The 17,386-nt window shown below is 36.7% G+C and overlaps 1 protein-coding gene and 1 long non-coding RNA gene across 4 annotated transcripts in view; one reads left to right on the top strand and one right to left on the bottom strand.

The window, feature by feature from the left end:
- The window catches only part of LOC140846653 (bromodomain adjacent to zinc finger domain protein 2B-like), a 115,523-nt gene that overhangs the window by 12,612 nt on the left and 85,525 nt on the right, over positions 1–17,386 (bottom strand). For both annotated transcript variants that reach the window (XM_073224033.1, XM_073224034.1), the window contains 10 exons: positions 16,688–16,942; positions 15,524–15,738; positions 14,579–14,653; positions 13,568–13,775; positions 8,581–8,643; positions 7,504–7,648; positions 2,879–3,486; positions 2,184–2,457; positions 1,852–2,007; positions 1,307–1,467 (listed from right to left, as the gene is read on the bottom strand). In XM_073224033.1, the coding sequence (XP_073080134.1) occupies positions 1,307–1,467; positions 1,852–2,007; positions 2,184–2,457; positions 2,879–3,486; positions 7,504–7,648; positions 8,581–8,643; positions 13,568–13,775; positions 14,579–14,653; positions 15,524–15,738; positions 16,688–16,942 (2,160 nt within the window). The remainder of the gene's footprint in view (positions 1–1,306; positions 1,468–1,851; positions 2,008–2,183; positions 2,458–2,878; positions 3,487–7,503; positions 7,649–8,580; positions 8,644–13,567; positions 13,776–14,578; positions 14,654–15,523; positions 15,739–16,687; positions 16,943–17,386) is intronic.
- Positions 1,342–16,817, top strand: LOC140846654 (uncharacterized). Of its 2 annotated transcripts, none has more exons than XR_012125989.1 (3): positions 1,342–1,463; positions 4,034–4,201; positions 16,706–16,817. It is a non-coding gene; the product is annotated as an uncharacterized lncRNA (long non-coding RNA). The 2 variants fall into 2 exon arrangements; XR_012125988.1 differs by lacking the exon at positions 1,342–1,463 and adding an exon at positions 3,095–3,180.

Here is a 17,386-nt window from a genome sequence, read left to right as displayed (position 1 = left end):
AGTTTAAAAGGTAAAGCACACTAGGGCCTTTTAATTTACTGTAGGGGCAAAACCTCTCCACAGTCCCTGAGGGAATCATTACCCAGTAACTGGTCTTCATACTGATGATCCGGTGTCACCAAGAGAACTTAAATCAAACTCTCTATTCTCAATTTAAAAAGGCAGGGTAACGGTGACCTAAGCGATCCAACACATGTTAAAAAATGATGGCACTACATAGAATAATTTTTATTTCTCCAGAAAATTATCTTGTGTAGAAGAAAGAGTTCATTCGTTGAAGATGCCAGATAAGTGAGGCATTTTTATACTGTATTATAGTACCAGGAGGAGGATACATATAGTTTGCTAGCACAATTTCAGTAAATGATAAATTTTTGTTTCCCTAAGTTGGTAACTATGTGGTAAAAGAAAAAAGGGACATTTTGTTAGCTCTGGAAAAATGAGATTTTTTGAGATGAGATCCTCCAAAGTTTCTGAATGCCAGTATTAAAGTAGTTAATGCAGCTAATTTGTAATCATTGGTAGGACAGTATCATGGCACAAGTCTCACATTCTGAGTGAAATATGAAATATTCAATCAAATTACACAGAAACATTTTCTAAGCCTTTTCAAGTGTCTGTCTCATGCTTATTCATCATCCATCCATTTATTCTCAGAGACATCACATTATCAATTGAGAAGAGACATTTATATTCTTTTTAAAACCAAAAATTTTTGCACAAAGTTGAAGCTTTTCTTTTGTTGTTCCTTTAGTTTCAATCATTGCTGTGACATGGTAATGCCCAGTCAATAAATAATTAAAACTTTACATATATACATAGGATGTGAGTATGTGTATCACAACATAACATATTTTAAAATTAGCAGTTTTAAATCATAGAGTGAAAGTTCAACATATAACATGGCTCTATAACATGGCTTGCATACAAGACAATTACCAGGCATACACGAAACATTGCAGAAGTAGTTTGCCATTACATTGATCATGGCTGAAACTATGAAATCCTGCTTGTGGTGAAGAACTGCAGACCAGAAATGATATTTTTAATGCTACTGAGGAGGTGGGCAAGATTTAGTAAGAAGAACTCGGGAGGACAGACCTGGTTTGATTCCACATTTAGCCACTTACTATATTATGACCACTGACAGGTTACTTACTCTGAGACTTGTTCCTTACCTGTAACATGGGGGAAATTAATCAAAGTGAGAACATTTAGCACAGTAACTGGCATATATCAGGCATACAATAAATATTAGTTACCTTCCATTATTCTAAAAACAGATTTTATTCCAAGTCAATTTTACCTTTACTTGCAAACTTGCTGATGCGACTCTCCTTTCCAGATCTTCTACCTGCTGAAGAATCCTCAAGTCCACTCCCATTGCTTGTTCTTCTACTGACCAGTGCTCCACAATATCTCGAGTTACCTGGTTTTCTTCATTCTCATTTAACTCAATAATGGTAACTATATTTGAAAGGAAATTTATTTTAAAATCCACTTTATCTCTCAATGATTTCTTCCAGAATGTGAATGAAATTCCAGGGGTAACACGTACACATGTACATTTAACACACTCAAATTCACTTGTGAATAAGCAAGGCAGCTGACTCTTGCACAAGGAGGAATAAGTACTCTTCTTAAGAAACAGAACAGTATGTCTGTAGGTTGTAACAAACTATCAAAAGTAGTACCAATTTAAGAAAATGTAAATTGTTTTCGGGCAAAATAGGAAAAAAAAAGCCTATTAGTAATAAATTTAAGATTAAGACATACTAAAATATGCTTTAAGATAAAAGAATTACTTCGCATAACTAAGCAAGAGAGCAGAAATCTCTTTTAGGTGCCTACCATCCTTATTCTCGATGCAGGCTTGAGTGATGTAATCCAGGTGTTTCTGAATTTGTTTTTGTAATGCCTGTTCTCTTATTCCTCTGGGATGTAGCACTTCCAGCAAAGCTTTTAAATCCTCTGGGTCAGCAATTCTCCACCAGCCAAACTGCATTTCTAAGCCAAGATAAACATGTAGGGCATTTACAGATATTCAGAATATGAATTAATGGCATGATACAAATGAAAAAATGTATAACTATATAAAAGCATAAAAGATTCAGCTATAATATAGAGATCTGTAACAATACAATAAAGTAAGTGGCTACAGCAAACCCTCTCAAGGTACCCACCTTCTGGAATGGGCTTTGAACGAGGATAATATACTGGTTTGGCTACTTCAAGAGCTGCAGGTTGAGTCGAAGAGACTTTTTCGTTCTGTGGTACTGGAGGCTCACTTTCGTTTGACCCAACACTGGGAGTCAAGAACGTATCAGCGTTTCCTTCTGACGGTCCCAACCCTGATCCCACACTAGGGACAGGTGGTAGGAATGGAATACTGGAATTAAGCACGCCCGTTGGCCACCCACAAAACTGGAGTCCCATCACAGGTACTCCACTTTTCATCTGGAAAAAGAAAATATTTTAAAAGTAGAACTACCTAAGAAGCCAGGAAAAATATTTAGAATCTGAAATTTTTAAAATTCTGAAAAAATATTTTCATTTACCTCAATTGGAGGAAAACTAAATACAATAGCAACAACATTAAATTCCATCTTATTTGCTCCCCAAAGTAATTACCCTTTTAGAAGTACTGTAACAGTAACAAGTTACAAAGTTATAAAGGAAGGCTTTGCCTTAGACTTAAACTCCTAGAACCCAGTAGTTCCAATGAAGCCTGGTGACAGACAATACCGACTCTCTTCAGTTCTCAAACTGTGGCAGGAATAATATTGTAAATATTCGACTGATTCTCCTTTAGTGAAAATTTTCATGGACTCAGACAAATACAGCAACATAAAAATGAGTTACAATTAGTAGCACTAACCTGAAGAGCCGATAAAGCAAACGGGTTTAGGCCAACAGGATTTTGAGGAGATGATCCAAGAAGAGGAGCTGGGCCAGGCGAAGGTGACTTAGAGGGCGGCTGGGCCTGAGGAGTTGGTGAAGCGGCAGCTGGCGCATCGGCATGGGTAAGGGAAGCGTCCTCCCAGGGTGTTCCTGGCAATAACAACTGGTCACTGGGGAGAGGACTGTAGACCTTGCCTGCACCACCTGAACCAGGACTGAACAGATTCGAGTGTGTCTTTTCCATGCTGTTCTGTGTCACCGTTGGCTGCATGCTGTCCGGTGAGTGTCTCCCACTGTTCTGGTGAGGCAGTGCGCACCCATCTGCACCGCTGTTTGGTTTGGGGGCCGTTACATCTGACCCAGGAGGCACCTTAGCTACTTCTAAAAGCTTGCATAATTTGGAAAAAGAGCCAGGTTTCTGAAGAATTAGATTTGTGTTATCTTTTTCGTTAGGATCTTCCTTTTGCTTACAATGATCTGGATTTGAACAATTTAAAGTGTCGTCAGAAGTATCAAATATTTCTTTGATCTGGATGCTTTCTGCTTTTCTTAGTTTTTTTCTTTCTTTTGCAATTTCTTCCGGCCCTACAAAGTCCAAAAGCATTACGAAGATCAGTTCCTCTAGATCAAACCATACTCTATTTATTGCTATTTATCAAGTCATATGCATAAATACTTTAACAAATTTCTCTAGCTTACTTAATACTCTTCATTTTTTTCTTTTATAGACTAGCTTGTTACTCTCATTGGAAAAAATTATGTAATTTTGTAATTAACCACAAAAAATTACAATAATAAAAAATATTAAAAGCCATAACACACAAATTACTACTAACATTTTTGTATTAATTTTTCCAGGAATTCTCTATGCACACATGAAATCCTATTTTACAGTTTTCCAAACTGTACGTTTTACTGAATAATACTCTTTAAATATTCTGATGTCAATAAATATATACCTATACCATAAATTGTAATTACTATATTCAGTGGAATATATCATAAAAAATCAATCTTCTATTGATAGTTATTAATAGGGTCCAATTATTCATTATTATAAACAATGCTTTAAATGATGAATGATCTTAGATCTGTGTCTTTGGATTTTTTATCTCCTGATTTTCTTCCTTAGGATATATTTCCAGAAAACAACTGAGTCCTAAGATATTACTTTTCAGAGTTTTTGAAATATATTGTCAAATTGCCCTCCAGAAAGTCTTACCCAAAAGCATCTGTTTGCCTACACCCTCAATGAAACTGAAGACTATCAATAACTTTTGTCTTTGGCAATATCCGGGAGGTGAGAATCTAAACTATATTTTTTTCTGATCATTAATAAGACTGGATATTTTTCTGTAGGATAATAGGTATTTCTCCTTTGTGAACTTCTTGTCCATATTTTTGACCAGTGTTTTAAAAATAATTTATAAGAAGTGTTAGAAAAATATAAACCTACTTTATTTAATTTGAAAAACGATGTATGTGCACAGTAAAATATTCAGTAATGAGAGGATAAAGTAACCCTTTCCTGCCCTACTCCCTCCGTTCCTATTTCTAATCTTCAGATGTAACTATGGTTAATCAATCATGTCCATACATTCTTTGGGAAATCTTACATGCATGCACTATTAGTTTGTGCTGTTACATAAATGGGATGCTCCTGTTGTCGGCAACATTTTTATTTGGATAAAGTCCAAATGCCTAAGTAAGGCCGCCAACACTGTATGATCTGGTTCCTGAAAACCACTCTTGTCCTTCCTAACCTTGCTCACCTTTCTCCCTTTTTTCAGCTTCTCAAACATGGTAAGTTATTTCCTTTCTTGGGGCCTTTGCACTGGGTGTTCCTCTGCCTGAAATCCTGTTTTGTTGACTGGCTCCTTACCCTTCATGTTTCAGATTAGGTAACACTTATTCACAAAGGTTTTCCCTGATTACTCTATTTCAAGTAGGGTCCCCATCTTATTATCACCTTAGAATATCATCATCCTATATGTTTCTTTTGCAGAATTTACCATTATACACATTAACCTGCTAATTTTTTAATATTTCATTTCATACCCCACCTACACACTACAATTTAACTCAACAAACGTTACTTAAAGGCAGAGCAATGTTTATATTGCTTTTACAGGATCCCAGCTACCTAACATGGTGGCTGCTATGAAACTGGGGCTCAATAAATACTTTTTGGATGATGAAATAAAAGGATGGCTTTACTATTTTCACTATATACCTTAGATTGCTTTCCATGGTGAAACATAGAACTGTACCACATTTTCCTTCAATCAGCTGCGTAATATTCTTATATGGATATCATAATTTATTTATTCATATATACAAAGCTTGAAAATTTCCTTCATTTTGTACAGGTTACTAGCTAGCAAGGAAGTACTAATATTTGTGCTTGATTTATTCTGAGAACTAGTATCTCAAAAATCACTTTCATATATCCAAAAACAAACAGATCGACCAACCACACTAAGTCTGAGACTAGTAAGGGGATTTCAGAGGTGATACATTTTAATAGCCTATTCATGGGGTCATTAACTTTAATATCCAAATTCTTACTTATAGACAGTTAAACCTCTCATTAAAATGTAAAATTATTTTTAAAAACTTGGAAGTTTATAAGGATGTTAAGTATATAGATTCTTTAGATAGTCTTTCTATCACCGATTTCACATAATCCCCTTTCTTTCCAGCCCTTACTATGCTTCCAACAGACACTTAGGTTGGTCCCCTATCTTGGCTATTGCAAATAGCTGCAATGAACATGGGGATGCAGATACTGTTTTGAGTTTACATTTTCATTTGTTTGGATAAGTACCCACAAGTGAAAGTGCTGGGTCATATGCTAGTTCTAACTTTTCTGAGGAACCTCTATACTGTTTCCAATAGCGGCTGCAACAATTTACATTCCCACCAACAGTACCCAAGAGCTCCCTTCTCTCCACATCCTCACCGACACTTACTTCTTGTCTTTTTTATAAGAACCACTCAAACAGGATGAGGCAGTATCTAATGTAGTTTGTATTTCCCTGACAATTAATGATGTTGAGCATCTTTTCAGGTACTTGTGGCCATCTGTGTGTCTTCTTTGGGAAAATGTCTATTGAGATCTTCAGATTGTTTATTTTGCTATTGAGTCATATTTGCTATTGAGTTCTTTATATACTTTGGATATAAGGCCTTTATCAGATAGATGATTTGCATATATTTTTTCCCATTTAGTAGATTGCCTTTTCATTCTGTTCATGTTTTCTTTTGCTATTCAGGGACTTATTAGTATGACAGTCCCACTTACTTATTGATTTATTAATAAGTTTATGTTTTCCATGCTTTTAAATATTTTTATGTTTAAATATTTTAAGCAATCAGTTAAAAAAAGAACTCACTACACTATCCTGTTTAATGAACATTCTGACCCATCCATATCAATCTTTAAAAATAAACACACCTGAAGCCTCTAAGGGCCCTCCCTGATTCTATTTCTATCAGCAACGTGTACCCTGGGAAGGCAGACCATGACTTTAACGCATCATTCCAATACACGATTTTATACTCATTCTTCATATACTTTGAATCCACAAGAAATAAATTACTGTGCACAAGAGTAACACTGCTTGTTATATGCCAACAATATTTACATGCCAGCCACTATTCTAAACCATTTTCAATTATTATTAACTGTCCTTTGTGCCCCAAGGGTAGTTACATTGTTATATAGTACCTGTTCTAGACACCTATGTGATGAATCAGTCCCTTCTTTACATTGGACTGTTAAACATCTACATGGAGGGCATGGACTAATGTTTTATCTTTGAACCTCCAGTGCCCAGAAATGCCTGGCACATACTGAGTATTCAAAAAAAAAAAACGAGTTGAAAGAAGTTTTTGTCTCCCTACACCACCCTGGGGCAATGGCTACATGTAAGCACTGACTTGGCACTGTGGCCCCATCAGAATCTAAGCATTTGAAAATGCCCAGACATAGTATTCTGAAACATTCAATTCAAGACAATTTACCGGGCCTATAAATGCACTGTGTACTGCGCTAGTTAATTTAACAGAAACGGAGCCAGAAAAGCAGAATCTAAAGGTAGAATATGAAGGATGTGTGATAATACTTAAGAAAGTAAGAAGTTTAATGGAGAAGAAGGTAATCACAAATTGCAAACACATACAAGACTTCAAGATCTATGAGTCTTATACTAAGGGTCTTAGATTTAAGCAGTTTACCTCCAGGGCTACCGTCAGGATGGATGGTTGCTGTAAAGGTTAAAGAGTAAAGCACATGTTGGAAAATTTGACAGTGGGAAGGAAGAGAAATGGAGCAGCAGCTACACAGTCCAATACAGGTAAAGATCTGTGTCCAGTAAATGGGTGGATGTCAGAAAGTGCAGAAGAAAAATCATGGACTGGAAAGGAGTATTTATCAGTGAAAGGGGCATTATGAGTTCAAAAGAAATGAAAAACAAGGTTTTACAATGTTTATCCACAATGCACATTTGATTCTGGAAGCACACAATATATCAAAGGAGTAACAGGATTTTAAACCGTATGGTTTGTTATATTACTTTGTAACAGATTAATGGTTCCTACCTGCAGAGCTCTCCATGCCTTCTACAAAAATCCCCCCACACTGGGGGAAAATCCAGTACTGGCGTCTGTAACGATCCTGGCCAAACATCATCGAACGTAAAGAGTGAGATGCATCAAAGAGCTCCCTTCTGTACTGACTCTGTTGCTGTTAAAAAATGATGCATACAATTATGCTATGGGTGTTAAGCGCTTTAAAAATTGATATTTAAGTGACTTTATACTTATCATGGCTTTAGAGCAGCTAGATTTCACTATTGAAGAAAGGCAGCAAAAGAACTAATATCACACGTCTGACTTCAGTTCCAGTAACAGTTGTAAAGACAGAAATTACCTTGAGGGTAATTAGAATATTTTTGTTGCCAAGGATTAAAAATGTTTTGTTTTATTAGATATCTTATAGTAAAGCATGTCTTATATTTGGTAATAAACAATGTGATCACGTGTTTCACTGAGCCAAAGAAAACTGACTCAATTCTAATGATTACAGTGTGTAACAAATAATACTCACATATACCTGTATTTGCCTATTTTTATACTCATGCTGCAAACCTTAGGCAGCACATGACTAAATTTTGGAATAACTGTGTGATGAATCTAATGACATAAAATGCAGATATCTCATAATACTAATCCTGAAATACCTCACTAATGCTACGGAAATTCGGTTTTACATGAGAAGTACATACATATAGTTTATAGATCCAGTGCAAATAAAACCTACAAATACACTAATGTTAAATAAAACACAGGATGCTGAAACTATTATCATGAAATCTGAAGTTTAAAAGTAATGAGTTCCAAGAAATAAAACCATGCATTTATTGATATTTTGTATTTAAATAAAGAGCTAAAGAATATAGCTCTTGATTAAGTTAGTACCATGTCTTAAGAGGGAGGCCTTTAACATTGGCAAGAAACTTTCATGGTTTAATTGTGAGAATGTTTCTGGAGCTCTCCATTTTAATTACTTACAAGAAGCTTGCTTTTATTTAACAGTCAGAAAAAAGGAATCCCATACAAGGTGGATTTTTAAAACACTGCAAAAATGATGTAAGCTATAATCTGAAAAGTGCTTACTTTACTCAGCTTTTCAATCTGTTTTTCTAGCTCTTCAACACTTGCTGCTTGGTCACCTTCATCCTATACATGACAAAATACAGTATCATTTACCGGTTTTAAGATTTATTCAATCAATCAGTGGATATTTAATGAAGGCCTCCTATATGCAAAGCACTAGGATAGGCCCTGTGGACATGAGTCAGCCTCAGCTCTCGGTTCTTTGTAAACTCATAATCTGGTAGGGAGACACATGCACATCACACTATGAAAATAAAAACCACTACACAGAGGAAGCCATAGGGACCCCAAAAGAGGTAGAGATGTAAGAGTCATGGAGTTCAGGAGAGGGTGAGATTGCTTTTAGTGGGAATCTTTACCGAGAGAGGCTACATGGAAGAAGTTGTGTCCTCATTAGCTACCGAAGAATGGTTCGGATTCGATCAATCAGAGAAAGGGCAGGGCATTCCAGAAAGAGTCTGATGTATCTTGACATGAAAGGTACATGAAGAGGTAAGACAGGAGATGAGGCAAGGATGAGTTCAGGGTTAAACGATCTAGAGCTATAAATGCTTGACCATGGTCAATAACGTGATCCTTTGAGGGAGGTTAAACGTGAGAACTATGCTTACAAAGATAATACGGAAATAGTCCTAAAATGGCCTGAAGCAGGAAAAGGATTAACATTGTCAAATCTGGTTAGTATTCCACTGCAGTGATTCAAGAGGGAGGGAGAATGTGGGACTTACATAGGTAAAAGATACAGAAACGGAGAAAAGCACATGGATGTACGAGAGTATTACCTAATTAGAACTGTTAAGTCATGGTAACTCATGGGGATGAGGCAGAGAGGGGTGAGGGAGACAGAGGAAGGAGTAAATTATGGTAAGAGTTTAAATCTGGGAGACTGCAAAAATACTGGTACCATTCACCGAAGAAGTCATTTTTAGGGCAAAGAAGGTTAAGTTATATTTTGAACACATTGAGCTTATAGAAGAAAAATAATCCCTACAATATATATTACTAATTTCATAAGTGGTACTTTACTGGTGATTACATGAAATGTTTCATTCTAGAAAATGAATATATAGGAAAACCACCACCAAATTATATGTTTTAGAGGGTAAGCATAAAGTAAAAGGTACATGTATTTTCTTTGTATCTTAGCCACGCTACTTCCTATGGGCAAACTACTTAACTCTTCTAAGACTATTTCCTTAACTGTAAATTGATAATAACATTCTCTGTAACATGGGGGTATCTGTGAGGGCTAAGAAAAACAGATCTGAAAGCAACCAGCAAACTTCCAGGCACACAGTGTGCAAACTGGTTACTTTCCCTCTTTCTGAAAATTGTATCTAGAAAATGCAGGTACTTCTTAGGTTTAAAAAAGTAAAATTTGTTTCCGGTGCTCATTTTCTAGAAGCATTTTTAAAAAGCCACACTGCCACCAACCACTCATGAGCAGGTATTTCTGGATGAGTAGTTATCTCCCCAACAAAAGGAAATGAAAAGAAGCTTTAGTATTAGCTATCATTTATCTACTTTTCATTCAGTTTAGGGGAGCAAGTTACAGAGGCATTTAGGCACACTATTTGTGCTCACAGTAACACAATTTCTACTTCAGGAAAGAAGCCTTAAAAGAGAACAAGCCCAATGACCCTCAAATAGATAATTACATAATTACATGTCTGTATGGTTCTAAAGTGATCTTTTGACTTGCAGGGCAAATGTTTGATAGGACGCTTACACAAAAATACAATTCAAGCAACAGTAATAAAAAATACTTGCAAAAGACATCAAAGTAACTATGGATCAGTCAAATAACCTTAGTGCTGTTTCTAAGACTCTCCCTAAGATGAAAAGGAAGTAAAGTGTCTACTAAGGTTTGTTTAAAGCAAAGGAGTTTTGACTAATAGTCCTTATAATTTTAAGAGATGTGTAGAACTTGAAAGGTCAGAGAGAAAGGCAAGGAGACTAGGCACAAAGAACTCGTCTCTGCCGTGGTTCTCCATGATTTCCCAACCAAAAGAGAGGCCATTGTATGTCCCTATGTGTCAAAGTTCAAACATCCACATAACCTGTTACCAGGCCAACTTGTGAAGTTAGAGCTCACGTAGGTTTCAACACAATTCGAAGGTTTAGGTATACAGACTCCATGTGCTGAAGGAATGAGGAGTGTGGAGAAGAGGGAATCATCTTTGAGACAAAGGGGGATGGACTTAGTCAAGGGCAGGACCTTCTAACTGAAAGCGATCACACGGGTCTCAACGGAAAGGCTCCCTGAAATTAATCTTCTAGGGAGTTTTAATTCCTGGCACTCTCACTGAACTTTAATCAAGAATCTAAACCTATTTTGAGGAATAATGTAGCTATCTTATCATTGGGCTCATTAAATAGTTAAACTTTTTAAGGCAATTGATAAGTGGCTACCAGTTCTTCATCGTAACAGATAACTCTAAAATCACTTAAAAGAAATGTTATTTTGACTTGTTAGGTCCTAAAATTATTATCTTAAAAAGTTTTTAAACTGTTTTCTCACATTAATAACATATACATTTGCCAGGATTTTGCTCAATGAAACCCTATAATCTAACTATAATTCAATTAAGGTCACTTTAAATGATACATGTGGTTTAAGAGACATTAATGATATTTAAATAATTAGTAACAAATTTTAGTAGTGTTTATCTACCTTGCCCCATTGATTATTTTCTTTATATCTTCAACCCCCTCTCTTTCTGACTCCCTTCAACCCGAAATCATATTTAGCCTTTCACATCTCAGTAATCCTTGGTTATCTGTCCCCTTTAGGAACCACCTTTTCCTCTGAGGCACAATGCTTACAGAAGTCATCCTCACCTCCTCACCTTCTATCGTTCTCGATCCGTCGCTGCCTGGCTTCTGCTCTGAGCCGTCTAACGACTGTGCTGCCACTGCTCCACAGGGACCTCTGCCTTGCCTGATCCCACAGACACTTTTGATCCTCATCACACTAGACTCCTGCTACATTAACATTGTTTATCACTCCCTCCTTTTTGAAATGTTCAGTTTTCTTGATTTTTGCTACTACTACATGTGTAGAAAAGAGTTGACATTGCAGGTCTGACTGCTCTCCTTTGAAAGGCCCGCGTACAAGGCTGGTCCCTGGCTGGTGTCTGGGAACTTGGATTTCAGAGGGTTTCCTCCCACGCTGATAGATTGGCTCACTGGAACCCAACTGTGCTAACAATGGGGTGTATACTGAACACGTTTTTCTCCTGGGAGTTTTATACTTGTCATAACTCATTCCTAGGAGACTTAAGCCCATCCTGTGTGACTCCACTGGGAAAAGACTCTTTAACAGTGTGGGTCTGGTTTCCTCTGGGCTGTGGCTCACATGCCTTTTCTCTCTGCTGATTCTGATGTGTGTGTGAGTCTTCCTAGTGAGTCACTGATTCTGGTGATGGCCTCAGAGATCCTTGACCCATTACAGACATCTCCTACCTCTACGATGGCTCCTTCTTCAACAAGAAGCCCTACAGGATATTCTGAAATATTGACATCCTCTGGGGTTCCAACTTCAGTCTACTACTCTGTTCCCTAAACCAATCCCCCTGTACAAAAATCACCCACCTCATGATTTTAAACTACTGTCTGTGTGAGTAACTTCCAGATCTATATGTTCATGACTGAACTCATCTTTAGGCTTTCAGATTCTTATATCCAACTTACTGCAGAACTGCTGCATAGGCACCTCAAACTTAAGATGTCCAAAATAAACCCACCATCATTTCTTGTCTTCCAGTATTGTTCTGCACTCCCCTCCTCCTCTATCATCTATTCTGTTCCTCCTGATTTCTCTAACTCAGTTAATGGCAAGAATACCATGCAGCCTCCCAAACCAGATGGTTGGGAATCAATCCTACCCTTTCATCAACCTACCAGTTCAAATACTACTCATTCTTCTTCCTAAGTATTTACTGAAATCTTTTCCTCCTTCTTCCCAACTACCATCAGGCTAGTTTGGGACCCTACAACTCATTAAACTCTTGCAACATCTCCTGACTGACCTTCCCACCTCTGATCTTGCCCTACCCCAAATCTATTTCTATCTTCCATGGAGCTGCCATAGTGAGCCACTAAAAAAAGCAAGTGTGACTCTGTCATTCTGTTACTTACAAAGAGGAAGCAATGGCTTCCTCCTACCAAAAAAGTGTAAATCCTAGTTCACAGTTGTTGCTAGGAGGCTCTCTAATAACAATGAAGCACTGTCAGTCACTTAAAGTGCATTGTGGTTTCAGATTTCTACGTCCGTTTATGCTGTTCTTTCTGCCTGAGCACTTCTCTACGGGTTCTTCCCCAGGTTAACATCCAGCCCACCTTTTAGCCTCAGCCAATGGGCCCAGAAAGCCTTTGTTGAGGACCTATTCCTCATAAAGGTTCAATGCCCTTCCTTTCCGCCTGCCTAGCACAGAGTAAATAAATACCACCAGCAAAGCAGTTAACATGTAGTACATTACATTTTCTTATGGCAAATCTTCCTCAGTGAGACTGCAAACTGAGAGAGGACTTTTGCTACCTTACTCATCTTTGATCAAAAGTGCCCACAACGAGGCACATAATAAACTGATGCTTGGGAAATACACCAGTTTCACTAAATGTGACAATAATTTCAAGGCATGAAGCATTGTACACATACAAGCTAGTATTTTACCAGAATGAAAGAGGATAACTGAAATTAAGCATCTACATGGTTCTTTGAAGAACTCTCAATATGTTCTATAAAAAGAAAAACTTGACTTTGTTTATTCAGTGTAAGCCCATCCCATGTGTGGGCAATTATTAAACCATCACAAAAAACTTTACGAGGTGATTGTTATAAATATTCATTTTCAGATGAAGAAACTGAGGCAAGTAAGCGTCAAAATGGAATTCAAACCCAAATCCACCTGACCTCCAAATTCTGCTGTTTTCAGTATGTTATGTTAACTTTGTCAAGTAATAAAATCTACCTAAACTTGATTACCTCATCTTCACAGACATCCATTTTCTTTCCTTTTTTGTCTTCCTTGGCTTCCTCCTCCTCCTCGTTGCCATCAGCGTCACTGTCCCCACCCTTCCTTCTTCGCTTGCGTTCTGCTGTGGGGGTGGCCGCCGCGTGCTGCTCTTCTCCAAGATCGATGCCACCTGAAGTGTCTCTCTTGCCTGCTTTCTTAGCATAAATGATTCGGAGCCTTTAAAATGTAACACAATTATGATGTACAAGAAAACCTTCTCTTCATACTTTTTTGAGAAAATAATGTGAGTGTTAAGCAAAAATGCCTTATGGTGAGTAATAAGTCAATGGCAATAAAATTAGAATTAAGGAAATTTAAGAAATGTTTCCAGAAATTACACAATATATTGACTTTTAAGAATTATTCTGGATCTCTTTGGAATTAGAATATATTTAAAAAATAAAACTTAGCTGAAAAAATTAACTCTAGCAATAACCAATGATAATTCCTGATCCCATGCTATCAGACTGAATAAATTTCTGTTCAAATTATGCAAAGAAATATCCTCTTACATAGAAATTGAGTAATTTCAGCATTATATTTCCTGGCGGGAAACTAATTAAGCTTTAATTCTGAATACACACATTTGGATATTTTAGACTCAACAAAAGCAAACTTTAATTAGAAAGCAATTTTAAAAAGTGGCAGTTCTAAATAGATTCTACTTATGACAAAAGTAACTTGATAGCCAACAACAATCTTAGAAAACATGATTGCTTCACTTCTTTGGGAGCAAAAATGTAAACTGACTTTTTTCTAAGTTTGAAGCGTAAGATGTTCAATGACTCTAATTACAACTTCTGTCCATTGTAGACTCTCACCCTAGGTTTTATTAATTTCTTAATTCATCTTAATTAAGCTTTACCTTTTTTTACTTCTTAGACATAATAAACTTTAAATTCTGTGTTTGGCATTTATGTTTTACTGGGGAATTTGTACAATGGGTAACAGTATACTAACTTTAATAAAACAGCACTTACTTGTGGAGTTTACCTTCTACCATCCATTGATCTCTCCTCAAGTTTGACATATAATCAGCGTTCTTGTCAATTTCACTGTCAAGGCAAAAATTTATTACAAGACAGAAATTAATCCATTATGCAATATGTTAACATGGTGAGTAACTGTTGCCATTTCTTGCTAAGTAAAAGTGATGTCAATGAGTAGCGAAAACAAGTGAAAAATTATATCAATACAGTGTCACAGCTAAGAGATGTACAGAAGAAAGACTTAGTATGTCCACCAATGGTAGAAAAGCATGGCACTGAAATATACAGATTGATCCTTTTCCTAGAAAGGAAAAGAACTAAAAGTAACAATAATTAAAATATGTAAAATAATGAATAGAAAGAACAAGATGAATATGGATTTGTTCACCAAAACTTGAAATACTAGAGTGCAAAATTTACTTTGACTCTTAAATGTAAGTTTTTAAAAAGTACAATACATCAATAAACTAATATTAAACTGTTATTAGCACATAATAAAATAAAAAGCTGGATAATTCTATTAATGGCTATGAAGGAAAATCACATAGTTATTTATCACTGAAAGATGTCAAAGAAAGGAAAAATGCAGGATTCTTGCAAAGGTGCTACCTTCTGGTGCCATAGTAAGAAAAAACTATTTTTGTTTCCTTATATGAATAATTAACAGAATTATTAAGTAAACAAAATGGTTGCAAAGAACATGCAGTAAGATCCAAATATTCTTTTCAACAGACTGCAATAAATACATTAAAATAGTAGTAGTAGTAGTAGCAGTCATCTCTGAATGGTGAGATTGTGTAATTTTTTTTTCTTTGTGCTACTCTGTAACTTTGGATTTTGCATGGGTAATTTGTGTTACTTTGTCATATAAATTATTTCAATTAGACAAATTGAGAACAGGAAGGAAGCACCAGAGAAGTCCAGGCCCAGGCTCACCTGGCCACCCCCCTGCTGCAGGCCAGCTCGCTGATCAGGAGGGCCAGCGCCGAGGCTTTCTGGGCCGGAGTGTGGGCCTGGAAGGCCTTGGTCCTCAGGCTTTCGGTGAGCTCAGTCTGTCCACAACGGGCCTCCAGAAAGATCTGCAAGATCTCAGAAACATTGTCTCGATTCACACCAACATTCAGTAAATGTTCTCCAAGAGCTGTTTCGGCCTATAAAAGTTTGGCATTTTTGTCAGTATTGATCCTAACCGTACAGAGCATAAAAACAATTAAGATTTTGAAATGTCTTTAATTATATTATCTGTATATTACTGAAAAGGGCTTTATTCACACTTTAAATGAAGTGAAGATAAAAATAGACAACAGATGATAGACAGGTATTTGAGTACTTGCGTCTTTCTATTCCTTCTTTAGACCCTTGGTTAACAGGCAGGAAGGAGAGTATGAGAACTGATGAGTAGATACCATACCTTCTTTGACTATAGAAACTATCTCAAGCTTTCTAAGGCTTTATCTAGACGTTCTATCACTACGGGTTGCCGGAGGCCCAGGGGTACTACTGTTGCATTTTTCCAGCTCTATAGAGTGTCATGGACTTTATTGTCTGGTATACTAAATAGGAAAATGGAAGAACAAGCAACTGATGCACCTGGAAACTTCTCTCTCCATCATATTATCTACAGCAAAGCTGACTGAAATGTGTATCTTAGCTGGAATTATGATCAATTTGAATTTCTTGAGTATCCACTGAGAGGTACAGAGTCTTAACATGCTGATCTTAGAGGTGCTGCCATTAGCCTCAATTGTTCACAGTGATTGAGAGCACACAGCATAATTTCAGAAGGCATACATAAATTTTAATTCTTTATGATTAATAAATTCTCTTTTGCTGAATATCACTTTCCTTAAGTCAGCTTGGTTTTGGCCAAAAGCTAGAGAAGAATAAGAGTAATCTGGAAATATCTACATTCCCTAGGCTTTATGAACCAGGTTTTCCTAGATGTGGACCATTTGCAACTGAAAGCAAATCTCCACTTAACTTTGCGAGATGCAGAAAAAACTAGATCAGTGTATACACTCTTCTGCTAATATGCTAAAGCCAGTTATCAGTGCACTGAGGGTACAAATTAAAATAATTTTTTGTATTTTCTTTTTTTACCTTGTATCCTGTAATTAGACCTGGATCACACACAGCAGCTGACAGGAGCCTCACAAGCAAATCTTGTACTTTATGCATGCTGTCCCCTAGATTCAGCAATCCCTCCTGAAGAATACTGAGGTTTGGAATATCAGTACTCACATTAAAGCCTAAAGCTTTACTAAAGTCTCGTAAGAACTGCACCACCATGAGACAGTTGGAAAATGTACTTCCAGAGAGAACAAGTCCTGGAATACGAGGCAACTCTGGCAAAGGCTGAAAAATAAAATAAAAAACTAATTAACTAAAAAGGCTATGACTTCAGATCTTCTGAAATAGAACAAGTTGCTGTCTTTCTTTGCTCTTGAGTACTACCAGTGGTTTTCTGTCTAGACTGTAGATTCCCTGAGGGCATTTCTGCAACCCCATAATACTAAGCACGGGATTTTGAAACCAAGCAACCATCAATAAATTTTAGTTGAACTCAATACAAACTCAGAATTCTGAAAAAAGAACACAAATTTTAATTAACATATTGATAGAACATGGGTTACATAACTGGAGCAACATAAGAAATAAGCATTTCAAAAGTACTTGGCCATGGACATACTAAGTAGGGCACGTGTACTAATTTCTTCTAATGATGGAGACTGAATAATAATTCACGCTTTTTTGGTAGCTCAAAAACTACCGTGTATCTATGGGCCGATGGGAGAATGG

This window comes from Manis javanica, chromosome 16, assembly GCF_040802235.1.
Source record: "Manis javanica isolate MJ-LG chromosome 16, MJ_LKY, whole genome shotgun sequence".
NCBI classification, from domain to species: Eukaryota; Metazoa; Chordata; class Mammalia; order Pholidota; family Manidae; genus Manis; species Manis javanica.
The sequence above is the reverse complement of the archived record's forward strand: the minus strand, read 5'-3'. Positions and strand labels throughout refer to the sequence as shown.